The sequence below is a fragment of the Paramormyrops kingsleyae genome, chromosome 14 (assembly GCF_048594095.1).
Source record: "Paramormyrops kingsleyae isolate MSU_618 chromosome 14, PKINGS_0.4, whole genome shotgun sequence".
Lineage (NCBI taxonomy): Eukaryota > Metazoa > Chordata > Actinopteri > Osteoglossiformes > Mormyridae > Paramormyrops > Paramormyrops kingsleyae.
The window spans coordinates 16,680,070-16,707,351 of record NC_132810.1 but is presented as its reverse complement, the minus strand read 5'-3'; the positions used below and the strand labels follow the sequence as shown (position 1 = coordinate 16,707,351).

Here is a 27,282-nt window from a genome sequence, read left to right as displayed (position 1 = left end):
ACACCAAGGTGACTGACTCTACTCTGATGAAGAGGCATGGTACAGGTTGCAGGGTACAGAGATGTCACCTCCTGTATGGTCAGCCTCCTTGTCTTTAATATCCCCCTAATAGAATGGCAACTCTGTGTGTTTACAAAAACTGTTTAGGAAACAATTACAGCAACTGTAATTGGTTATGTCATGGATACCATGGCTTAATTAATTAGCTATTGTAATTGAATTGTAATTTCATGAATATTATTGGTGTCCTGTTATCATGACACAACATGCGTGTCTTTAGCAGTGGCTTTTGTCCAATGAATGATGATCAGCAGGCAGTGTCAGCCAATCCCTGCGCAGTTGGGGTTAAAGCCTTATTCCAGGGCCCAATGGTGACCTCATTCTGCCAGCCATGGGATTTGAACCGATGACCTTCCTCGCCCAGGAGTCCCCTAACCTGCAGGGCCCCATGCTGTTTGAATAGCGTCTTGCTGGATTTTGCCTTGAAATCTTGCCTGCGGTTCTTTGCCGGTCGCTGTCCTCTGGGCCATATTGGATAGTTCTGCTCACAGATTCTTTTCCTCTTGCCTTTATCATCCCATATTGTCAATTTTCTCACCAACATTGACAAAGAGTCTCTTTTTTTTGTCTCCAGTTTCTAGTTCCAACAACATCTTGTGTAACGACGTGTTAATAATGTTTTCCATCCAACTCTATTTCTCAGAACGAAGGGAAAAATTAAAAATGCGGGTGAAAATGCTTGCAATTTGCTCAGCGGCAGGCGATGTATGCTAAATCACGAGACTGAGTCAGAGCCGACCTTTAACAAGCTGCTTATACATTGAAATGCGGGGGCCGGCCGTGGGGGCGGGCCTTACCCCCTCCCCGCTCATGCCGCGTGATGGTAATTCAAATAAATTATTGTCTTTGTTCCTTTGCTGGGAAAATGGCTCCTGTAAAAATGTTTCGTGGGGTTTTCCTGGGAAAATCAAGAGCAAGATACCGCTGATTGAATGTGCCGGCAGGGGACACAAATTGGGAGAAGCGCGTTTGCACGTAGCCTGTGATTTCCGGCGTGTGATTTATTCCTCAGGTCCGTCACCTGGAGTCACGGCCGGACTGCCGCTCCTCTCCAGCTCCCTGTCGGATATATTTAGCTCAGTACTTAGTTTTATTAATTTGTCTTTGTGTTACAGCTCAGATGGAGATTATTTCACAGGCTGGAACCTGAAGCAGTTGTATTTGTGAAATAAACAAACGAAAGCTATTAAATCAGAGTGTGCAGGGCTGGTGCATTAAGCCAAGTAAATCGCGCACTTTGTGGACGGGGGTAAACAGGTGTTCAGTCAGGTGTTTCTGGTGGATTCCGCAGGATTGCGTTCCTGTTGACCTGCGGGATCCTTGTTGACATGTGGCATCTCTCCCAGATCCTACCTGTGCTTTTGGATGTATTTAAAGTGACAGAAACCCATTACAGGCTGGCTGGGTCTGAGCTTTGGATAGGCAACCCCTGTGTCAGCAAGTACGTGTGGAGGGGACCTGCGAGGGGGGCTTTAGGACCCTGGGCGGCTTTGGCTACAGCCCAAGGAACACCATGTGCAGTTTGGCAGAAATCTGCTGCTGGGATGTCAAGTGACGTCGCAGTTCGCGTGTTGGGGCGACAGCGAGCATAGGGGTCTCACAGTTCATACCCTGAATGTTTCTGAAAGGTTTCTGTGGGGGGAGGGGGGGCATATCTGCTCTCATTCTGTTGAGGAAGGTAGATTGTTTGCATTTCAGCTTATTTATAAATGTCATGTATTCTAATGCAGACATTGCAGTTAAGCCCTGAATACATTTATTTCCTCTTCGTGGAAGACATGCAGACGTTTCTGTCATGTGTAACAGGTAGATCACATGGTCAGATGTGTTCTCACCGGATTTGGGCTAATACAGAGCTGTTTGTCTCGGCTTACCAGCCAGTCATGTGGATGTGGAGAAGGCAGAAAAAAACGAACCGTATAAGGAGTCATCTGTTTACACAGCTAGAGCTTAAATTTGCAGCTTTGCTTGGTAAGTGCTGGTAAATATGTGGGGTTTCTGTGAACGCCGACTCGTGCTGGCTGCTACTGGCCGAGCGTCAGCAGCGACAATGTTGTTTCTGTCATGTGACATTTAATGGCGAATCATCGCCTGGCTCTCTAAACACGGCATGATCAGGGTAAATATGGATGGTCCGTGTTGACTCATTCCCGTGTCGGGGTGATTCTGAAACCAGCACGGATCGCAACCATGCGGTCAATGTTCATTGCGGCTGGAATGTGGATCCGGGCCACCATGAGGCCGAGGAGCGATGAGAAGCAGGATCGATGGGTTACGGGTCAGAACTGGTGTCATCAGGAGCCTCAAGGCTGAGCAGAAACATGTTTTCATGTGCACTAGACGCAGATGTCCCACCAGCCGTCAGACGTCTCCTGCAAATTGATGGCCACTCTGTGACACCCGCCAACGATGCACAATGCCCCCGGAACCTGCCGCCCCACTCTTCAGCCGGCAAAAAGTGTGGCAAGTTTCACCACCGGCCAGCCAACTGATTTAACTGCCAGCACCCCCCACCCCCACACCCTGGTCGACAAATTTAACTGTTAGCCCCTCCCCTCGGCAAATTTAACCAATAGCACCTCCCCTCGGCAAATGTAAGTGTTAGCACCCCTACTCGGAAAATTTAAGCATTAGCATCGCACCTCCCCTCAGCAAACTTATCCAAAACCCATCCCCCCATCAGCAAATGTAAGCGTTACCACCTCCCCTCAGGAAATTTAAGTATTCGTACCCTTCCTCGGCAAATTTAAGTGTTAGCACCCCTCCTCAGGAAGTTTAACCACCACCCCCCCCCCCCGGGAAACAGATTTTCGTCTTCCTGAACTTTGTCACCGGGAGAATGTCTGCAGAGTTCTTGGGATCGCTGTGGTTACTGATTAGACATTCTGGCTGAATGAATGAATTTTCCTCGCCACAAACTCCCCGGTACGCTGGTAAATAATTAAACTGGGGTCTCCACAGGATGGATAATTAAATTAGCTCTGCTATTTCAGACCGGCGCCTGCGACAGTGGGACAACAATTCAGTGATACATCCTTAATTAATCTGGTCGTTACCGGCAACAGCTTGAGAAATGGGGATGTTGCGTAGCTCAGACTGAGGTCGCCCCCTTCGGTGGTTGTCGTCCACTGGGCACCAATCAGAGTGTTCACTTTGTACTCTTGCATTTGTGTGGAAGATTTATGCTATTCAAGGCTGAAATATGCAGCGACACACTCATCGAGCATGACTGAGGGTCGCAGTAATGGCCTCCTATCAGATAAGTTAAGTAGAATCAGATTAAAGCATGACAATGCCCTGCTGAGCCCGGTTTGACTGCCTTACTTAATGTTCACCAGCAAGGGAAAGTCCTCCGTTTTTGACTCATATTCCAAACCCGAAGCGAATCGACACTCACCAACATGTCCATCGTCTTCTTATCCATCAACCCAGTAGGTGAATCCCCATTCTAGAACTTGGGCGATTTGGGGGAGGGTCCTTTCACAATAATGGCCTGCTGATCCCAGATCAGTCCATATAAATGTGGTAAAATGTACATATTACACAGTATGCAGGAGTTTTTGAGTAAAGAGGCAGACATTTGGTAAAGTCAGGACATAACTATATTCAGGCATCCAGATAACCTGCCTGTCGTGGTCAGCAGGGTGCGGCTCTGCTCCCCGGATATGTGCAGTGTGCTAATGAATGTTTTAAGAAGTTGCTTAAATTGGTGATGAGCATGTGCAGGAGCGAATTACAGTGAGATGTCATGTGACACGGGCCCGATTGCTGGCCAATGGGCTGTGGCAGACCTACAGCAGGCTCCAGCTCACTTGCTGTGGGGTCATGATGACGCATTACAGGGCTGTCACATGCAGACTCTCCGTCTCTCTGTGGTCTATGTCCATGAGATGCAGTTTGACGCCATCGTGTCCCTGTAAAATCATTGAGTCATTCCCGGAAAAAAAAAATGAGATGAGGGATGTGCTGTTGTGTTTTATCCAAAAGGCTGGCAGGGTGATTTTGACAAATAAACAGGCAAAAATTGTAAGTAAAACTCAGTGTTTCGCCACAGAAACTCAGGCTCCCTTTCGGTTTGCCTGTTCTGCCTGCTCGCCGCACGCTTTACCCAGAGGTCACCCAGGAAACGCAAGTTTCTGCAATTCTGCAATCCAGCTCCCATTGCGGGGGATTCTCCCTGAACGGCCGGACGTGACCCCCCCCCCCCCCCGGCCACGTTTGATACAGTTCCCACCACTCCTCTCGATGTTAATCAGCCTGGAAACATGGATTCCACAAAGTGCCCCTCGGAGCCCGAGAATTCCCAGTCACTGGCCTGAGTGAGTGCCATCTCCGTATCAGGCAGTGTGACGGACGGCCCGCAGCTGGCAGGACTGTGTCAGGAAGGCCCCCCACTGCCTGTAATTGAGGTGAGAGTAGCCTGCTGTGTTTGGCGAGCCTACTGATGTGAAATAAGCAGAGCTGCCCCAGTATTCACTCAGCCATATTGACTTCGATTTCAACTGTCAGGCAAAGAAACATTTTTTTTTCTCTGGATTTTTCCAAGAGATCATAGCATTAATGAGGCGACCTTTGGTATATACACTTTCAATGTATAATTACTTGTTATATAATTTTGTATTATATAACTTGGTCATTAATTAATACACCTAACTTGAAATGGAATCTCTTAAATGATTATACAGGGGATCAATGATATGAGTCACATCACTCTGTGAGGGTAGAATCATTGAATGAAAAAATGGTTAAATTAAGTTACTTTTGAGGTCCTGCACTTTCATTCCGGCACCTAGATTACCTAGCAGTAATTATAGGCTGTTTCCTTCATCGAAAATGAACTCATCTTGCCCCCCCGTTCTGCACCTCCTTTTACCACGGTACGGGGGATTCGGCTGCCTGCTCACCAGTAACCTGGCACCACTCTACAGGAGTCTGTTTATCAGATGTATAACTGGGAAAGCAGGGTCATATAGTTCCTGGAGTAATTGGTGACTAGAGCCCCTGAATGATTCTACCACATGGTGCCCCTCCTTCTCCAAACCAAACATTATCTATGTTGCTACCACATTTTTTGCCCACTGGATATCTTCCCCTTTCTCCCCCTTATGCGCACTCCAGGCCAACAGTAAAATCACTCTTCCAACCCTGGGATTTGAACTGCCAACCTTCTGATCACCAGCACAGCATCCCAACCCACTGAAGCACACACCTCCCCCTCGCGCTGTCTTCTTGGTTCCCTGTGATGGGTTTACTCACATGCGCCACTGACAGGATGGACAGGCTACTCTGAGCGCCTCTCCTCACCCCCTCCTCTCCTAACCCCTCACCTGAAGCTGTCAGGTGTTTCCTGTTCTATGATCCTGGCTGGAGTTTTATGAAGAGCTTCTCATTCTGACCTCAGAACCTTCTCCTGGCCCATGCACCATCATGGTATGTTTGATCCCCCGAACCACAAAGAGATATAATCAGATACACAGGATGGCTGTTCCCAGGGTTACAGTAGGTAAGAGTTCAGCTGACAGATTTGAAGGAATGCTCAGCGACGCAGTGGAAGATGCAGAGCCAATTTCACTGCCATCTGTACATCCGCGCTTGGTATTTCACATGTAAACAATTAAATCATTACAACAGCCTCTCGTTGGATCACTCAGACATTAATTTGTGTTTGGTTAGTCTTGTAAGTACATGCATTTTGTTTGAATAATGTTAACATGTTTTGTCAATAAAATTAGAAGCATTTTGGAACCACTTTTATGATTTAATTAAATGTTACATCTGTACTGAATTATGACGCGGACAAATGCGTAAGATGCGGCTTTTAACAAACCCCAGATACCTTTCAATCATTTCGACGTGTTAATCCATCTAATCCGATTGAAACGGTGCGTGATGTAAACTCCGGAAAGCACGGGGAATTAAGGGCGGCGGCAGGTGTGCGCAGAGAGCAGAGGCGCACGGAGGCGTTTGATTCCTCTCCCTTTCCGATTATCTCGCTCTGAATCTGTTATTTGCCGCATGTGAGTGTTATCTCCTGCAGCCGACTTCCGAGCTTGCTGGGAGTAGCATAACTCAAGCAGGGAGGCAGGGCTTTGGGTGTCGCGCGCCGGCGACGTTGATGAATCTGCTCGCGGTTATGAATGCGGGCCGTTGCGCGTAATGAATAGGGCCGACGCGAGCCCGTGGTGGGGGACAGAAATATATCTGTAAAGCTGTTTTCAGGGGAGGGGGGTTTGTGGTAGAGAGAGAATTCGACTCTAGCGGCAGTTGGCATTTAGCGGTTTTTATAAGGTAGCATATTTTGTGGGTTAGGCCTCTGTGCCTGTGTTTGGAAGGTCGTTGGCTCAAACTCCAGTGTTGGTGGGTAGCCATATCCCTTGAGCAAGGTTGTAACCCCCCCCCCCCCTCCAAAAAACCAAATGTTCCAAACCCTGGATGGGCAGTTGACCCCAAGCTTCATGCTCACCTCTGTATGAGAGCAAGATGGGGTTTGCGGCAAAACACATTACGGTGTACCTGTTCTTATGCAATTAAAGCTTCTTTTCATTAAAGACAAATCTCAATACTTTAACCTGGAAGTCCTGCCAGTGGTGGGCACAGCTGACCGAAAAGTTAGCTTCCACTTACCGGTCAGCAGCATCGTCAGCCACTCAATCGCTGCCGGTCCGATTATTTTTTTTCCCCCCCGAGTTCTTCCTCTATTCCGAGTCCTCGGAGAAGCTCGGTGACATCACAGGCAAGCGTCCCGTGTGGGTGGGGGCCATGCTGAAGACTTCTGGAAATGGGTCCGCTCTCCATAAAATTGTCTGGATGGAAAGAATGGCTTAAAGAAGCCAGGATGGGGTCCATGGTGAGGTGTGAGGAGGTGAGGGGGCATGTCTGCAAGGAGCGGGGGGGGAGAGCTCCTGGCAGACATGGCTCGCGTTCTGGGTGGGGACAGTCGTCGGGGGTTCGTCGTGTGGACAATGTAGGGATAATGCACATGCCGGCATCTTCTCCCTCTGCGCAGCGGATCCTCACGGCTCCTAGATCCGTTCCTCTCCCTCACTCACTTCCTGCTGGCCTGCCGGCCATCCGTGATGGATTGCCGAGCCGAAATCCGCCCGGGAAGCACGGAAACACACGCAGGAACAATATATGCAGTCACAGAACGGCCCACACGCTCACTGCCAGACACGGGAATAGGCAGCTACACAAACACACATGCACGCACTCCCGAAATGCTGACACAGCAGCACTTCTGCAACACGCTAATACAGATCACCGCTGGTTCCGTTCCAGAAAAGCACAAAAAGTGCAAAATGAACGTGTTTCTCAAAATACCAGTCTGGTGTGCGCCCCCTGGTGGATGTGGTATGAGCGTGAATGAGCATAAACAGCAGCCTCAAAGAAGACATACATAAAATTGCAACACACACCGTTCAGAGTGAGGACCCTGCTCAGGCATTAATATTCTGGCAAAGGTGGGTTTTGAACCAGTGACCTTCTGATCACCAGCACTGAAGCCTAACCCACTGCGTTCCCTCCATGCATGTGTCTGAGTCAGTATGAGGGAGGCTGTGTGGTGCTGGGGTGTCTAACGTCATCCACAAAGTTTGGGCTCCCTTGCAGCTCCAATTTTCAGCAAAGGTGTCTGACAGATGTGTGAATGTGTGGGGATTTTTCCTCTCATGTGTGAACGTGCGTCCAGATCATCTCATGCCTTGTGCAGAAAAACCCATCACTCACTGACACCTTGTTGCTAAGTGGGAGGTTTGTTGGCGGCGAAGGTGAGATTGAGGCTAAAATTACAAATTCTGATCTGAGGATGGGGTTCTTCACACGGCACCAGGCATGAAAGCAGGGCGTGCTGGAGGGCGGTGCCTTATAGCCTCCCCCCCCCGGTGATGGGATCGTGATTACGGCCCCACGCTGCTATATTACTGCCGTCGAGTTAGATGATTCATACCATCTACACAGGTAAATTAAACACTGAAACGAATTATCCATCCCCACGGATGCCGCATACTTTGGTAATCTAGCCTTTCTTGTACGTCATTAAATCACACGCTCCGATTGAATTTCACATCATTTGCGTAGCAAACTCAAAAAGATGAATGCTGACGAACGCTGTAGCCATATCGCATGTGTGTTTTTCCTTTTTGCTGTGAACAGACCTTTCATGAATGACATCTGGTAAACAGACTGACAAAAAAACCTTTCAGTATTTCGCATCCGTGCAAGCTTAAAGGATGTCATCTGATTTCCTTTTTAGCACGAATGTGCAAATATGGCGCTGGCGTGGTCGTGCCTGGCGGGGTGTCCGTGTGCAGAGGCAATTCACGCCGCACCGGCTTCTGCGCACTTAGCCGCATGAATACTCGCAGCATCTTTTACGCGGCGCAGCGGGGATTGAATATGACCCGTCTTTATGTCCAGCTTCCTTTCACAGTGCTGAGATGGAACCACTAAAATGAATAGTTTATGTGGAGTATAAATCTGTTTTTTTAATACAGTTTGTGGGAAAGGATTGTTTTCTGAGAAGGGACCCGTTTGTTTAATGAATGTCCTGACAGAGTGAGTTTGCCGCCTTAATTTAATGGCCATGAATTTTGCTCAGAAGCACCATTGTTCTGTCCTGCCTCAAGAACGCGTCCCCCCATTTATTTTATCGTGTGGCGCCCCCCACTAATACTGCACGGATTGGCGTGCTGCATTTCATTCTCGTAGGTGCATCTGTCAGGCTTTGTGAAATTCTCTGCTTAATCCTGGACAAGTTTAATTTTTTAAAATTCCTTTTTATTCATAATTTATTACAGAAATGCAAAAGCTTGGTCGCAATTAGAGATAAGAAACCGAACATTGCCTGCAAAGCTGCAGACGTGGCCTTTTAATAATAAGAGTTCGCCGTGAGGAAGATCAATGGACCCATGTTTGGTATATGCCCCGTAAAGGCTCCTCTCTCCGGACTCTCCCGGACGTCCTCTCTGACCTCACTTCCTGCAGCGGGTTCTCAGCACCATGATGACTTTGGGAGCCCCAGGATCCGAAGTGCTTCTTAAAGAGCTCCAGTAGGTCTTCTGCCCAGGATGACCTGGGATATGGAATTGAATGACAATGATGTTCTCTGAGGCAAGTCCTGGTCCAAGATGATCTCCGAGTACCTGTTGCCTTTTAATATAGCGTCAGTATTTATGACTGCCTTCGGTTCAATGCTTGGAAACTCTGTTGCTGCAGGAAGAAGACAATAGCAATAACAGCAACAATGAGATGGTATGAAAAAAATATATATGAAATTTGGAGTTAAGTGAGTTTTGTCAAAACAGAAATGGAGTGCCAGAGTTAATCCTGGTTAACTGCCCTCAGAGTCAGGAAATTTCATATCTTTTTTCTGAACTTGCTTGTTTTTTTTTCCAATCGTGCTTTTTATTACTGGCTGATTAAAGCAGATAAATTTTTCTTAAAGGAGAGCAATCTTTGTAGATTTTCCCCTGGCCTCACTTCTCAGACTTCCTTATTGAATGACCCCGACGAGGCTGCAGAGAGGGGGACTGTATCAAAGCTGAAAGACAAAGCTTTGATTTGTTGTCTTCCCCCCCCCCCTGCGACCGAGACGGAGGCACAGAATCTGCTCGTTTGGAGTAGAGTACTTTGGGGTCTGTGTTCGCTGTACATAGCCGGAAATCATCCATGTGCTGCAGCAGGGGCAAATATCAAAGACCATTATAATGAACAACTCATGGAGACTCATAGAGACTGGACTTGGACTTCCTACCATCCATCCATCCATCCATCCATCCATCCTACCATCCATCCATCCTACCATCCATCCATCCATCCATCATCTTCCACCCTCTGGGCTTGGCCAATGTAATGCAGACATACTGACCATGAATTAGAATAAAAAAGTAAAGCAAACGGTTTCAAGTTATTGTTGTCACATATCTTTCGAGAAAGACAATAAAATTCTTGTGTCACAGTTACGGGGGAGGGGGCAGGTGCATAGGGGCAAAACATTATGCAGTGAAGTAGAAAACAAGACAGAATCAGTACAATACGGGGAGTGAAACACGCAGTATCGCAACTGCATATGTGAGGATTATTCATAACAGCACTGCCGACAGATGGTACCATGCCTTTTAAATATACATTATAAAGTAAGTTACTTGTATATGTGCTTTGATTTTCTGAGGGTTGTGTGGGTTTTGAGGTTCACACTTTGATTATGACGACTAAACAGCCGTAAAAAATAAGATGGTCAGCACATGATGCGGCTGTCGCTTGGTGCCGTTCATTCCAAGAAGCTGGACACGGCAGGGCGCAGGACATTTACAGGTGTGTGCAGGGTTACGGCCTGCCAAGGGACGCCAAGTGACACGCTGTCAAAATGCTCCTCTTCATTGTGGGATCTTCTGTCACAGTCACAGATTATCTGCCTTCAGTCAAATACGTGCATGATAATTATATCAGCAAATCGCGCAGGCCGTCTAATCTGTTTATATCATTGATTTATCAGTGTGTGGAGAAGGACATTATTCTCTATCGCTGATTTGCAGAAAATAGTCATCATTATTGTAATCAACCCTGCGGAATTATGCAGAATTTTTTTTTTACTGGATTTAAGTCCAATTACGCGAAAGAGGAATAAATTATGCAAGGATTCTCCGTTTCATTCACTCTTTTTTTTTACACCCCCAAGAGTTTTATTAAAAGCTGTCAGTTTTAACTTGAGTATTGCCATCTGGAAAGCAATGTATGCAAATGATTCACGCAATCAGTGGGAAAATAAGTAACGAAGCGTAATGGGATTGTATTGTCGATGTCATTAGACAACTTAATGAGTGTCACCTCTGCTTTGATTTGTCTGGGTTTGCTTACAAACTGGCTTCAACCAACAGTCTCCAGTCCATGTACTGAAAATCTTCCACCTAAAATGTGGAGGAGAATGCAGACCTGCATCAGGGCCACAGCTAGAAATTCTGGGCCTCCTCACCTAATAAAATGTATAATTTTAGATGTCCAGGGGCCCCTGTAAACTGCACAGCTGCTCTGCATATGTTTTAGTGACCGCCTTAACAACAGCATTGATGATCACAGTGTTAGTCACATCCACGGGCCTTTCAAACTACTGAGTAACCTAGAGTGCTCCCCCTGTGGTCTGGGGGTGGCAGTGCCATGGATAATGATGATAGTGGTGGTTTTCTCTGAGGTTTTCTCTCTTCTCATGTTTCCCTGCATAGGGCAGTTCCTGTCTGTGAATGGCTCTGTCCTGGGGGGGCCCTGGGTGACCAGTCCTTGGCTGCGGGGGGGCCGCTGGCGCTGCAGCTTGGACATGTCCATCTTCCTCCACCCCCAGCAGAGTGGACGCTACACGGTGTGGCTAATTGAGCGAGACAAGAAGCCCAGCGTCCTGCTCACCACGGACACGCCGCGCAGCCCGGGGTGAGTGACTCTGATTGGTCAAAGGTCACATGGTGCCTGAAAGTAGGAACCTCTCAAATCCTTCTGTTTTTTTTCTCCCTTCAGATGATCTCATATTACTGCGTATTTGCAATATGATGGAAAACTGTAGGCCAATAAGGCAAATCTTCCTGGCAGATGGGTATATCATTCCGCCATTCCGGCCATCTGGCAGGCTGCTGATGGCGAGATGGGTGCCGTTTGTGCAATGAAGTGTTTTCCTGTTCCCTGTCAGCGCTCGGTGACCTCTCTGATCGGGTCAGACCGAGAACCTGCGTATCTGTCTGCATGGCTCACCGTTGCTAAGAAAACTTGGACCAAAAACACACTTTAGGAAAAATAACACTTTTAGAAGATTTTCAGATGGGGAAATATTTGATAAACGCAGAGTCAGCTGATATTCTTGTGATGAATGATCTCGAAAGCAGGTTATAGATTATTCAGGCGGATGCCATGGGCACAGGCGCTCTAATTAGGGTCGGGGGGGGGGGGGGGGGGGGGTTGGGACGTCTCGCCGAAGGCCGCACCCCCTCGCCAGGATGAGGCCGACGATCCGGAACGCTGGAAGCGGACAAACCGCGACTGAGAGCGAGAAAATACTGTGTAGACAGACGAAGAGAGGAAATTAAAAAGTGAGGATCATCATCTCCCTGGGCAGTCAAAAGAGGAGGGGAAAGCAGACCGGTGTCTGCACACGGTCAGCGTTTTAGGGTGGGGGGGGTGAGAGGAAGAGAGGGGGAGATGGGGGGAGAGTGAAGGAGAGAGAGAGGGAGGGGGACAGAGGGAGAGCCAGCCATGGTGAGGTGTGCGCACCCGCTGTTCCGTTACACATCCTGCTCATGACCATCCTCGCTTTCTGTGTCGCACACGGCAGTGTGTGAGCTTGGGTGGGGCCGCTGTAGGGACCTGGCTGTGTGTGGGTCAGAGTTTGGGGGCCCTTTGTCTGGAGTACGAGTAAAAGCAACCTGCTTAGCATACGAGCTAGCCGTTAGCGCAGGCTAGCCGCAATTAGGCAGGCTTCCTCGTAGCTACCCTGCTCTTCCTCATTAATATTCTCCATTCCCCTGCGCCGTTTCTCCTTCAGCGGACACTTGTGACGTGCCGCTACTTCACGATAGCTCTGTGAACTCTGCCGTCGTCTGGCGCGCGGAGAAGGTTTAGTGCTGCTTTGGTGAACTTTCCTGGCAGGGCGGCCTCTGCCGGGCGCCACAGGTGCTCGCTTTACCCCGAGCTGGTGTTATCCCGTGGGGGGGGGGGATTGGGAAATGCCAAGGCGTGACCAGTTAACCCCCCTACATAATCCCCGAAGCACACACCCACCCCCGAGCCTTATGAACCGGGCCCAGCTCCTCACCCACAGCCCCACAAGGGCCTTGGCTGCTGTTAATATGCCAAAGAAATCATTATTTTCAGCTGGATCTGTTCTGCCGTAGATGAGAGCAGTGAATGAATGGAGAGGAGAGATGGATTGGGTTACGTGGACAGTCTCCTGTGTGCCTGGACCAGTTTGGAAGTGAGTGTCTGAAGAAATGGTAGCTCTGCTCTGCTTGTTTCTTACCATCTAGAGTGAGAAGGCTGTGCCTTGGCTGTGTGCCCTGTGCTCTCTGAGACAGGCTGTGGTCTCCTGCAACCCCCAACAGGACCAGTGATCAGAGGATGGATGGATGGATGGATGAATGGACACAGTGCTGGTCAACTCATTAGAAGATGCAAGCGGTGGTTTCTTTCAGTGCAACTTTTCTGCTAACCTTCTACTTTTCTGTATCATGGCCAAAAAGAAAAGAGGAAAATATTAAAAGGTGGAGCCGTCATGGAAAGCTGAGATTCACTGAACAATGACAAGGTCGTTAAGATGCATATTAACACACATTTAAATTCAGACTCACTCGTTACATTTTCAAAGAAAAACAGAGTAGCTGGAGTCTACATTTTAAATGTGTTTTATCTTCTAATTTCTCTTGGTTAATAGAAGCATATGTAGGAGATGACCTGTAACATTTACATTATATTCACTCTGTAAAGCTTGCACCTGTTTAGGATCAGCGTGCGGTCTGCGTATCGAGCATCACCCCGTGGGTGCAGCTGGCTTCGGCGTGATATTGGGGTTTTCAGGTGGGGGGGTGTCAGGGTGGTCTGGGGCGTGACCGGGGAGCATCCCTGTCGAGCCAAACCTTCAGGGCTGTTGGGAAGATGGGCCACAGACAAGCTCTGATGCCTCGATCAGCTGTCCTGTCTCATTATGGTCTGGCCCGGAGTATGACGTCCTTGGTGCGTGACTGAGTGTCTCCCCAACTTCAGGTCGGGAGAATTGCCATATCATTCCCTGCAGCACTCTTAAATACAGTCCATCTGAGCTCAAAGAGGCCAAATGACTTCTGTTACCAATTGCCCTTCACTCTTATTGCATTGTTCAGTATAAAATGCCTTGTTTGATCCCTTAATGGGCAGTTATTTGACGCGAGTTGTGCCCCATTGCCTAGAACAGCCCATAACTCCTAATTTATTGTTTACATGTGACCGTGCTCCTCTGAAATGAAGCCAGGTTTATGTCTCTCAGTGTTTAAACATGGAGGAGGACCAGACCGAAAACGTTGCGGGGGGGGCGCCTTCTTTCTCATACAGAAATAAGCAAGCAGATGTTGAAGCCTGATTTGGCACCACAGACTCGAACGGGGAGCCATTTCCTCATTGCGTCGAGCGTGGATTCAGGGACGTCGCACACTGCTTCTCGGTCATCGTGTGAGTCCGCCGGCAGGCTGGCAGGAAGCCGAACCACCACCCCCGCTGGCTCCTGACCCGTCTGTCGTGGCGGGGGTCGCTTTGCGAGATCCGCGGGAGCGACAGCCTTTGCACTAAGGGTCAGAGCGATCGCCCACTTCCCTTTCCTGCGACCTGGGCCAGCGATCCTGACGGATTCATCTCGCCCGGGATGACATCCAAGGACTCACGGAGAAAATGTGTCTGCAGAGACCTTCACGCCATGATTGCGAGCCCCCGCCCATGTCATGCATTTAAAAAGCTTGCTTGAAATGGCTTACACGAAAAGTTTATTGTGGTAGAAATGGAGGGGAGGGGGGGATAGGGACATTTAAGTGTAAGAGTGTGCAATAAAGGAGAATGTGCTGCAGTGTAGAGGCGGAGTGGGCCGGGATGCGCTCTGTGGGATTAGCGGAGCGGCACGCTGATATGGGGGGGCTGAGTCTGAGCGCGAGGGCGCCTCTTCCTGGCTGAGAGGCACTGTTTTCCTTTCAGGTCCATTGTAAAGGCTTTTAGCAGAATAACTGACAGCTAACGAGCTAATGGAGAGAGTGGCGGCTGGGAGGAGCGGAAGCAGCGGCTGTGTTTGCAGGACTTTGCTGTTTAGTTGGCTTTGAGGGAGGAGTTCAGCCATAATGATATAGTTTAAAGTGTTAATCTGCTGCAGGCCCACCCTCGTCATCCTCAGCGATATTACCCCACCATACACGCAAAAACAGACAAGAGTCGTGTGGCCAACTGCCCTCATTGGCCATCCGGCCGTTTCAAGCTCCAGTCAGCTTCTTCGTTGCAATGCTGATGGATGATGTCACCCTGCAGGCCACTCCCACCTGTTCACATGAAAGCTATATGGGTGTGCTGGCCGAGGATCCCATCAGGGGTGCTGCCGGCTGTGTTAGCCTTGAGCAGAGAGCACTAGTGGGGGTACGTGGGTAATTATGGGGTCTGTGGGTAGAAAACGGAGTGTGTAGAGTTAAATCATTCCAAGGCAAAGGGTCCTCTGTAAATATTCAGTTGTGTGAATATATATATATATATATATATATATATATATATATATATATATATTCACACAATACATATATAAGTGGCGTGTAGAGCAGCATGCATGTCATTCTCCGTCATGCATTGCCGGCTATCCACTGGGAAGCGGCTGAAATCCACCAGTCTCATTCATCATAGCTTTGCTGGCCTCTCTGGCATGAATAACACTCTGTATATATAGTCTTTTTCCCGATGAAACCCAGGGAGGTAGCTGCCCAGATTCAGGGAGGTGGCGATGGGCTGTTTTCTGGAGGCAGTGCCCCGTGACCCACCGAGCGGCGAGTGCGTCCGTCGAGGGGCTACTCTGAGGGGAGTGGGGGGCCGGTCATAGCCCGCTGACGCCGCTTCCCCGTCTGCTCTACTTTCATCGGGGAATCGCTGGCCCACGACTGCGGCCGCCGTCATATTCGAAGGATTAACAGCACCTCTGGGCTTTAATTCGCAGAAAGCACGCAGGACGGACGGAGCGGAACGGCGATTTAACAGTCATTTATATGTGTGTCGGTCCAGGGCGCCGAGCGCTTCAAGAGCAGCCGACTTATGGGGCTGGAACCGGCTCTCGCTGCGGATGGAGAGTGCAGCTTATTGCGTATAACACAGCGGTGGGGTGAACAATCCGGGCCCAGTGGCTGGGGGTTGAAAACAAGAGCAGGGGATTGTGGGACGGTGATAAAGCAGCAACAAGCACCTCGGCGTCAGGACTCTGCTCCGCCAGTTAACGGTGATGCCTTTGTACGTTCTGCAGGGAAGGAGACATGGGTGTGATTGATATATGTAGCCCTGTCACCTGTCTCTCGCCATGGATCCAGCTCATTTGTCCTCTTTATAGATACAGCACTTTTATTTCGGATTGAGTCAGTATCACCCTGAATGAGACTGCAAGCTGCGATAAGGACCCCGGGCCAGTTAAACATGACGGTTCTAGCTAATGATTATCATAATCTTCATATAATTATGATAGATGGTTCAATTATTGTATTATTCATGCTGTTATTGGCATTAACATGTCAGTATGTAATATTAGTATTAATATTATTAGTCTTTTAATTACCTGACTGTTTTAGTTTTAAAATAATTTATTATACCGTCCCATGGGCACAATAAGAAACACTGCCACTGTAACGTTATTTAATATATAAAGAAGTGCATGCGCTGTCTGCGCAGTAACCACACTGAAGCTGGTGTGACGCCCCATTACTGTATGTGTTTAACTCAAACTGCGATGTTTAACATATAAAGAAGTGCATGCGCTGTCTGCGCAGTAACCGCACTGAAGCTGGAGTGACGCCCCATTTCTGTATGTGTCTAACTCAAACTGCGATGTTTAACATATAAAGAAGTGCATGCGCTGTCTGCGCAGTAACCACACTGAAGCTGGAGTGACGCCCCATTACTGTATGTGTCTAACTCAAACTGCGATGTTTAACATATAAAGAAGTGCATGCGCTGTCTGCGCAGTAACCACACTGAAGCTGGAGTGATGCCCCATTACTGTATGTGTCTAACTCAAACTGCGATGTTTAATATATAAAGAAGTGCATGCGCTATCTGCGCAGTAACCACACTGAAGCTGGAGTGACGCCCCATTACTGTATGTGTCTAACTCAAACTGCGATGTTTAACATATAAAGAAGTGCATGCGCTGTCTGCGCAGTAACCACACTGAAGCTGGAGTGACGCCCCATTTCTGTATGTGTCTAACTCAAACTGCGATGTTTAACATATAAAGAAGTGCATGCGCTGTCTGCGCAGATAACTGCACTGAAGCTGGAGTGATGCCCCATTTCTGTATGTGTCTAACTCAAACTGCGATGTTTAACATATAAAGAAGTGCATTCGCTATCTGCGCAGTAACCACACTGAAGCTGGAGTGATGCCCCATTTCTGTATGTGTCTAACTCAAACTGCGATGTTTAACATATAAAGAAGTGCATGCGCTGTCTGCGCAGTAACCACACTGAAGCTGGAGTGATGCTCCATTTCTGTATGTGTCTAACTCAAACTGCGATGTTTAACATATAAAGAAGTGCATGCGCTGTCTGCGAAGATAACTGCACTGAAGCTGGAGTGACGCCCCAGTAGGTGTCTAATGCAAACTGGACAGCCCTCTGGGGTCTGAAATCTGCATTAACTTCACCCAGCGAGTCTCCCTTAAAGTAATATATTAAACAAACAGTTTTTTGTACCAGGAATTCCCCTGTAAATGGAAGTATTTGTCTGCCAGTTTTAAAATAGTCTCAGCGCCATGAGTAAACCCAAGGGGGGAGGTGTGTATTGCTTCTGCGGATATGGATACTGTGCTTATGATCAGAAGGTTGCTGGTTCAAATGCCAGGATCAGCAGGCTGGTTTCGCTGTTGGGCCCTTGAGCAAGATCCTTAAGTCCCAGTCACTCCAGTGTCCGTCTGCTGTCACAATAAATGTATGTTGCTTGGGGTAAAAGCATCTGCTATATAAGTGGAATAAAAGCATCTCAGGAGAAAATGCAGTCGGTTACATGGTGGCATCAGTGATTTTTAGGGGAATGTAGAGGTATTTGGTGTTTTTTGTGATGTTCAGTCCGTGCTCAGCATGAAAACTCCCTCCAGCGATCTCCTGATTGGTCCCAGCCCCTCCCCCGGCATGTGTTTTGTCAGGCAGCGACAGTAAGTGACCCACAGGGGCTTCAGAGCTCCATGACATAACTAACTGGAACCTTTTTCCAAGGGATTTACTAGTGATGGAGTGTCAGGTGGTTAGGAATCGCCCCAGGTCATTTGCTGTATGATCCCACAACAGTCAGGGTCAACCTAGACTAGGTGTGTAGTTTTGCATCATATTTATCCATTGAATGTTTTAGAAGTTCCGGAAAAAAATTACTTTAGTAAGGAGAAATGTTATTAATCATTTACTATACGATAAAGTGCATTATACCGTAATCATACGACACGTCAGATTTGACTTTGCGACAGAAGCCAGAGCAAATTGTACCTTTAATGGGTAAATCGTTCAGCCTGATGGCTGTTCAGTCTCTGCTGGGCTGGATAAAATCGTAAAATAAAATGTGAGGTGAGTGAATCAGTCCAGCATGAGAATGTCCAAAGACGATAATACAGTGGCTCGATATTTCCCTCCATCCCTCTCAAATTTATGTTTTCTAAGAAGTTGAAATAGAAATCTGCGGATCTATGATGTGCACGGGTGCAAGTGAGGTTCGGTGTGGCGATCAGCACCGCGTGCGGGGGAGGGGCCGATTAAACGGGAACGCGGCGCTAATGACTGTAATCCCAGTGCCGAGGCTGTGGTGCATAACGGTGGAGTCGCTCGAGTGATTAACTGTGATTTCTCCCTCACGCCACTCGGCGCCCCCAACTGGCGGCTCATTAAAGATGAATGCCGTCAGCACCAGACATGAAAGGGCTGGCACATCTGAGTGCGGGGCAGCGCGGGTGGGCAGAGCGTGGCGTGCGGCTCGGCGAATCCCGCGTCCAGCCTGCCGCTTTGTTCTGTCCTCCGCCTGAGCTATCGATGGCCTATGGACTGCAGGGAGGCCATCTCCGCTCTCAGCTCTCTCCTGATTGGCTGGTCCCGTCCTGGAGGGAGCTGGCACACCTGGTTGGTGTCTCCATAGTATTCTGCATGTGTTTGGCTCATGCTATGGCACGCTGGAGCCATGTTGGGGACACTGTTTTCCTCAGTTGATATGAGTTTAATGCCGATATTTTGTTTCTGTCTTTAAATGTTAAGTACCCAGCCGGGCCACAGATAAGGCAGCAGAAGACGCCGCAGTCAGCAAATGCCTGAGACCAATATGGCTGACTGAAGGGCAAGGCAATTAATTTGCGTCAGCTTGGTCACAGCTTCCCCGGAAATACGCTTTTGCTCCTTTCAGGTGAAATGGCATTTGGATGTGCTGTAAGTAGGACCTTTGGTAGAGAATATTTACAGTACACACAGACCCGGAGTGATACACACCAAGGAATCCCTGAAGCCGCTGGGGGGCATTAGATGTTTTGCTTCAGGGCCCAATGCTGAAATCACTCTACTAACCCTGGGATTTGAACTAACAACCTTCTGACATCAAATACAGCATTCTAACCCACTGAGCCGCGCAGCACTCCTCGCAAAGCCGACAAGGGGCAAGGCGTCTGTCTCCTTACGTGGCCCGTGAGCCGCAGGTGAATCGCAGCGCCTGTTTCCTGTCGAGACAGGATGCATAAGTGCGTGTGATGAGCGGCGCCTTGCTCCTCGCAGTTGCCTGCGTCAGTGTGAACCAGCGATCCTGCCTATTTATCCCCATGCTGGGTGCCTCCCTCGTTGCATTCATCCACAAGCTCGCTTTCATTTCACAGTCCCCTGGGCTGGCTCTGAGACTAAGGGGGAAAAAAATATATCTGCAAAGAAATTTGTCCTAGTTTAGGCGAGGGGGAAGATGATCACCTGAAAATAAAAAAACAAAAAACAAAAAAACAGCAGCTTTGCAACAAACACCTGAACAAGAGAGTATTTGTCTAGATCACAGCGGATTTTACATTCTGGGCACTCTGCTTCAAAGCGGCCATTTCTGGCCTGTCTCTCCCTCACCCCCCCTCCCTGCCACCGCCCCAGCCTTGCCCGCGCTCATGCAGCGCTTCTTCACAGGACTTCACTGTGATTCTCTCAGCCCAGACGGGGGCTTCGCTCAGGGCTTAAAGCCATCAGACTGAAAACGGTAGGGCGGCTTGTTCGGGACCCATGCTCACTGCTCTGTGTGATTTAGGGGGTAGTGCAGGTGTGTTCTGCTGTACATGCACATTCAGATGTTCAAGCGTGTTCAAATATACTTGTTCATACAGAAGCTCATGTGTATTGATGTTCCGATGCATGCAGATGCATTCAGATGTCCAGGTGTGTTTCTCTGCTTGGTGCAGATCCCCGATCATGTCTCTGTGCCCTCTTCAGCATTTGCGGTGTGGTGCCAGGGGGAGGCTGGCAAGCGACGCCGATGTTAGTGGAGCACGTCCCGTTCTCTTTATGCGTCCCGTGCCCTGCTGTGCTCATAGCTGTGGCAGCACCGTTGCATGATCCCTGCATGTCCGTGAGCATGTATAACTCCTTTAGCATTTGTCTTTTTAACACTCTGCTGAACAAACGTGGCCTTCTGTACTGGCTGAGGCGGGGAGTTCAACCTCCCCCTCCCCCCCCCCACCCCCAACGCCCTTCTCCTTATCCAGGACGCCATTAATCCCATTACGCTGGGCTGGTTAGGAGCGCTAATCCAGGAGAAGCACTTCTTCGGGGGGGCTGGGCTTTGCGGGCCACCCAGTTCTAATCACACGCCAACAGGTAGGATTTCCTCGCACCACCTGTCACAGTGGTGGGTGAGGGGGCTTATTGGCAGGTGTGTGTGAGACACTCGAGGTCGTTAATTAACACTGCAGCCCCCCCCCCCCCCCTCCTCCCGTTACCGAGGCAGCACGGCTCAGAATCCCTGTTCAGCTTGCTGAGGGCTGGTCTGCCCCTTATCACCCCTCCTCTGGCCTCTCGCTGTCTGGTTTCCTTGTTGCTTTCATTTCCTGCCTTGTCCTCCCAGTTAAACCAGTGATTAGCTCTATGGTGATATTTATATTCAGTTTATGTGTGAGATGGGGCTGTGGTTAGCGCCGTAGACCCACACCTCCGGGACCAGGGTCTGAATCTCCGCCCAAAGTCCATGGCTGGTGGCGCACATCATGGATCCGCAGGGTTAGATGTCCCCTGCCTTATGCCATGAGTAGGACAAGCAGTTATAGAAAGTGGATGGAGGGATGAATGTGTCTTCATCAGGGAGCAATGCTAAGTCTGTCTCTCTGCTTTCTTTGGGGCAGGGGAGGGGGATTGGATGCTGTGCAGCACCTTGGATGCTGTGCAGCACCTTGGATCCTGTTCAGCACCTTGGATGTGATGCCGTTGACGATGTGGTTGCTGATATCAGGGTCATTGGATTGCCGATTGGAGAAAAATGGAACACTTCAAAAAATGAGCCCTCACTAAAGCGTGCACTGGCAAAGGTGATCCGAAGTCCTTGTACACAGGAGGTCTTGTTAGGTAAAAATGTGTTTTTTCACCCGTATCAGCTGGAGTAAAGCGGGAGTGATTGTGTGCCTGAGTGTTAGGTGGGAGTTTTACACTAATGCAGTGTTACTCAGTCCGGTCCTTGGGGACCCACAGCCGGTCCATGTTTTTGCTCCCTTCAAGCTCCCTGCCAGACAGTCCACATTTTACTGGGAGCTGGGAGGGAGCAAAAACGTGGACTGTCTGTGTGTCCCCAAGGAGCAGATTGGGAAACACCGTGCTAATGAAAAGGCTTCAGCAGCTTTGTATGCTGATGAAAAAGGGCCCCGTCCGGCTTATTACGATGTGTTATCTCAGGCCGCAAACAGAGAGATGAACAAAGAGGGGAGATGCATTAAAACTAATTTGGGTACAGTGCCTTCTGCAGCAGATCAAAGGGATGAAGCGCCGGGGACTTGTCCTGTGCAATTATACTCAGCGGAATGTGCCGTGAAGGATGAGCACTGTGCGATTCCACTCCTAATGAACCATTGGCTGCCCCCCCATCCCCTGTGAAATCCGTCAGGCCAGAGGACCCTCCTAACACGCCTGGGCAATAAGGCGAGCACTCATGAGAAGGGTTCGAGAGAATCGACCACAGCGGGCCTCGATCAGTGTGTTTTTGCATTTTTGCACAATTATTATTAATCGTTCCCAGGCTTCCCTGTCCACCGGGTGATTTCTGAAAGCTCGCACATCAGTGTAATCAGGACAAAAGCCTAGTTGTCAGATTTTGTGGTCTGATATTGACAATAAGACTCAGTGGAGATGAATAACGGGGACCGAAACTCACCGTGGTGCCCAGGGCAAAATGCGGCTGACGTAACGGGAAATTCCTGAAATAAAACCAAAGGTGACTTTCATCTTTTTTTTGTCTTGAGCATTTAAAAAAAATAAAAAATACAGCAGATTGATTGTGATCGGGATTTGGATCAGAAGGATCTCTCTGAAGTCACGCGACGTGTTTTAGCGTTCGCCGGATTCTCAGCGAGATGCTGGTACCGCTTGGCTTTGAAGAGCTTGCAGAAGAAACATCAAAATGATCCCGCCTCCCCCCTCCCCCCCCCGCTACGATCGCGGTGAGAATCCCGGCACCAGGTGGAGATGAACCCTGCTGGAAATGATCTGGGCCTGAGAGCGTAATGGTCACATCCTGTGAAATCGTGGAATGGGCCTTCAGTCATGTCATTCGCACCAAGAGCGCAGGAACAGCTCCAAGCCCGATCTAGCGTGAGCGTTTAGCCTGCCTGGCATTCCCCAGTCAGCGCTGGAGGCTTCACTGCCCTTCATTTCTCTGTTACGCCGCCAGGTTTTTGGGTCCGTTCCTTTAAGGTGATCACGTTCCTGTTCTGCTTGGCGTATGCGTGACACCCCTGCAGTTTAAGGTGGTGCTATTGTAATCAGTCAGTGGCTGCAGCAGAGACACGGCAGACCTGTCGTAGCTTGGGGGGAGGCGGGGGGGGGGGGGGGGGGTTGGCGCCGAGCCGCGATGTGTATGGATGTCCCAATTCCTCACCGCGTGCCGCTGGGGGTCTGGCTCGATGCAGTCTGCTGCTTCGGAGTAATTAAAGCGTATTTGGGTGCACAGACCACTCTAATGTCATTATTCCACCTTAACACAGTGGGCTGACTCATGCGCATCCTGCATTATGCCGTCTGGGGTCTGTCAAATAGCCCTCATCTGCAGATTGGTATAATTTCATATGACGGCATACCCCCCCCCCCCCCCCCATTTCGCCGGCTCCCCCACCCACCCCCAAACTACTCAGCCACCGAGTCGAGAGGGTCTGTGGCCCGAATGCAAATTCCTTCCCCTGGATTCTGGGGCTCGTTCTGCACCTGCGATTAGCATGCCGGCCAGCGGGGGCAGTGTGCATTAGGTGGCAGGATCCCCCAGGAAGGGCCCTGGGTCACGCTACACGCCAGAGGCATGTTTATGTCCGTGTTATAATTGGGATGTTTACCCAGCTCCTGTATCAGCCTGTCGGTGTGCTCTAACGAAGGCTCTGCTCGCTGGGTATGAATTGTTAATGCGGGAGAGTCGGCCGAAAAACATGGCACAGGAGCAGATTATTCTGGCGCTGAGGACATATCCAGTGTCTGTGCCCGCAGGGGCGGGGAGTCGTGTGCCCAAGGTACGAGGTCTACTGCATATGCAGGAGGATGGGCTATCCAGGCCGTCAGTCGTTAAATGCCTACCTCACATACTCGACTGCTTCCTCTGTCCTAATATCATTCCGTTTATACGTTCTGGCCGCCACCCAATCAATGACTCTCAGTCATTTTGAAGTTTCACCTTCTCGTGCGGCTACATATTTACCAAAGCGACACTGGTAAATATCTCAAGGGCGTGATGTCGGCGCTCGTTAACCTCGCTACAAATACACCAGCTTAATGAGGGCCTCCGATTTTCTAAAGAGAGCGAGATCTGTTCCTTTTTTCAAACACATAGCCTGCGCCATGCATGGCTGCAGAATGACGCAACGGCGTGACACATTGTCGCACGCACCTTTGTGACAGCTGCTGCGGTAACCGGCGGCGATGGTAGATACCACGCTGAAACGGGGGCCGTATACGGTGGAGGTGGTAGGTACCACGCTGAACCGGGGGGGCGAATACGGTGGAGATGGTAGATACCACGCTGAACCGGGGGCCAAATACGGTGGAGATGGTAGATACCACGCTGAACCGGGGGCCGAATACTGTGGAGATGGTAGATACCACGCTGAAACGGGGGCCGTATGCGGTGGAGATGGTAGATACCACGCTGAAACGGGGGCCGCATGCGGTGGAGATGGTAGATACCACGCTGAAACGGGGGCCATATACGGTGGAGATGGTAGATACCACGCTGAAACGGGGGCCGCATGCGGTGGAGATGGTAGATACCACGCTGAAACGGGGGCCGCATGCGGTGGAGATGGTAGATACCACGCTGAAACGGGGGCCGCATGCGGTGGAGATGGTAGATACCACGCTGAAACGGGGGCCGCATGCGGTGGAGATGGTAGATACCACGCTGAAACGGGGGCCGTATACGGTGGAGATGGTAGATACCACGCTGAAACGGGGGCCGTATACGGTGGAGATGGTAGATACCACGCTGAAACGGGGGCCGTATGCGGTGGAGATGGTAGATACCACGCTGAAACGGGGGCCGCATGCGGTGGAGATGGTAGATACCATGCTGAAACGGGGGCCATATACGGTGGAGATGGTAGATACCACGCTGAAACGGGGGCCGCATGCGGTGGAGATGGTAGATACCACGCTGAAACGGGGGCCGCATGCGGTGGAGATGGTAGATACCACGCTGAAACGGGGGCCATATACGGTGGAGATGGTAGATACCACGCTGAAACGGGGGCCATATACGGTGGAGATGGTAGGTACCACGCTGAAACGGGGGCCGCATGCGGTGGAGATGGTAGATACCACGCTGAAACGGGGGCCATATACGGTGGAGATGGTAGGTACCACGCTGAAACGGGGGCCGCATGCGGTGGAGATGGTAGATACCACGCTGAAACGGGGGCCATATACGGTGGAGATGGTAGATACCACGCTGAAACGGGGGCCGTATGCGGTGGAGATGGTAGGTACCACGCTGAAACGGGGGCCGTATACGGTGGAGATGGTAGATACCACGCTGAAACGGGGGCCGCATGCGGTGGAGATGGTAGATACCACGCTGAAACGGGGGCCGCATGCGGTGGAGATGGTAGATACCACGCTGAAACGGGGGCCGTATGCGGTGGAGATGGTAGATACAACGCTGAAACGGGGGCCGTATACGGTGGAGATGGTAGATACCACGCTGAAACGGGGGCCATATACGGTGGAGATGGTAGATACCACGCTGAAACGGGGGCCGCATGCGGTGGAGATGGTAGATACCACGCTGAAACGGGGGCCATATACGGTGGAGATGGTAGATACCACGCTGAAACGGGGGCCATATACGGTGGAGATGGTAGATACCACGCTGAAACGGGGGCCGCATGCGGTGGAGATGGTAGATACCACGCTGAAACGGGGGCCGTATACGGTGGAGATGGTAGATACCACGCTGAAACGGGGGCCGTATACGGTGGAGATGGTAGATACCACGCTGAAACGGGGGCCGCATGCGGTGGAGATGGTAGATACCACGCTGAAACGGGGGCCGTATACGGTGGAGATGGTAGATACCACGCTGAAACGGGGGCCGCATGCGGTGGAGATGGTTGATACCACGCTGAAACGGGGGCCGTATACGGTGGAGATGGTAGATACCACGCTGAAACGGGGGCCGCATGCGGTGGAGATGGTAGATACCACGCTGAAACGGGGGCCGCATGCGGTGGAGATGGTAGATACCACGCTGAAACGGGGGCCGTATACGGTGGAGATGGTAGATACCACGCTGAAACGGGGGCCGCATGCGGTGGAGATGGTAGATACCACGCTGAAACGGGGGCCGTATGCGGTGGAGATGGTAGATACCACGCTGAAACGGGGGCCGCATGCGGTGGAGATGGTAGATACCACGCTGAAACGGGGGCCGTATACGGTGGAGATGGTAGATACCACGCTGAAACGGGGGCCGTATGCGGTGGAGATGGTAGATACCACGCTGAAACGGGGGCCGTATACGGTGGAGATGGTAGATACCACGCTGAAACGGGGGCCGCATGCGGTGGAGATGGTAGATACCACGCTGAAACGGGGGCCGTATGCGGTGGAGATGGTAGATACCACGCTGAAACGGGGGCCGTATACGGTGGAGATGGTAGATACCACGCTGAAACGGGGGCCGTATACGGTGGAGATGGTAGATACCACGCTGAAACGGGGGCCGTATGCGGTGGAGATGGTAGATACCACGCTGAAACGGGGGCCGTATGCGGTGGAGATGGTAGGTACCACGCTGAAACGGGGGCCGTATGCGGTGGAGATGGTAGATACCACGCTGAAACGGGGGCCGTATGCGGTGGAGATGGTAGATACCACGCTGAAACGGGGGCCGTATGCGGTGGAGATGGTAGGTACCACGCTGAAACGGGGGCCGTATGCGGTGGAGATGGTAGATACCACGCTGAAACGGGGGCCGTATGCGGTGGAGATGGTAGGTACCACGCTGAAACGGGGGCCGTATGCGGTGGAGATGGTAGATACCACGCTGAAACGGGGGCCGTATGCGGTGGAGATGGTAGGTACCACGCTGAAACGGGGGCCGTATGCGGTGGAGATGGTAGATACCACGCTGAAACGGGGGCCGTATGCGGTGGAGATGGTAGGTACCACGCTGAAACGGGGGCCGTATGCGGTGGAGATGGTAGATACCACGCTGAAACGGGGGCCGTATGCGGTGGAGATGGTAGGTACCACGCTGAAACGGGGGCCGTATGCGGTGGAGATGGTAGGTACCACGCTGAAACGGGGGCCATATGCGGTGGAGATGGTAGATACCACGCTGAAACGGGGGCCGTATACGGTGGAGATGGTAGATACCACGCTGAAACGGGGGCCGCATGCGGTGGAGATGGTAGATACCACGCTGAAACGGGGGCCGCATACGGTGGAGATGGTAGATACCACGCTGAAACGGGGGCCGTATACGGTGGAGATGGTAGATACCACGCTGAAACGGGGGCCGCATGCGGTGGAGATGGTAGATACCACGCTGAAACGGGGGCCGTATACGGTGGAGATGGTAGATACCACGCTGAAACGGGGGCCGCATGCGGTGGAGATGGTTGATACCACGCTGAAACGGGGGCCGTATACGGTGGAGATGGTAGATACCACGCTGAAACGGGGGCCGCATGCGGTGGAGATGGTAGATACCACGCTGAAACGGGGGCCGCATGCGGTGGAGATGGTAGATACCACGCTGAAACGGGGGCCGTATACGGTGGAGATGGTAGATACCACGCTGAAACGGGGGCCGCAT

The 27,282-nt window shown here is 50.5% G+C and overlaps 1 protein-coding gene across 1 annotated transcript in view; it reads left to right on the top strand.

Moving 5' to 3' along the window:
- Positions 1-27,282, top strand: part of alk (ALK receptor tyrosine kinase) — a 212,506-nt gene that overhangs the window by 107,527 nt on the left and 77,697 nt on the right. The window contains exon 4 of the mRNA XM_072698713.1: positions 11,277-11,478. Within this exon, the coding sequence (XP_072554814.1) occupies positions 11,277-11,478 (202 nt within the window). The remainder of the gene's footprint in view (positions 1-11,276; positions 11,479-27,282) is intronic.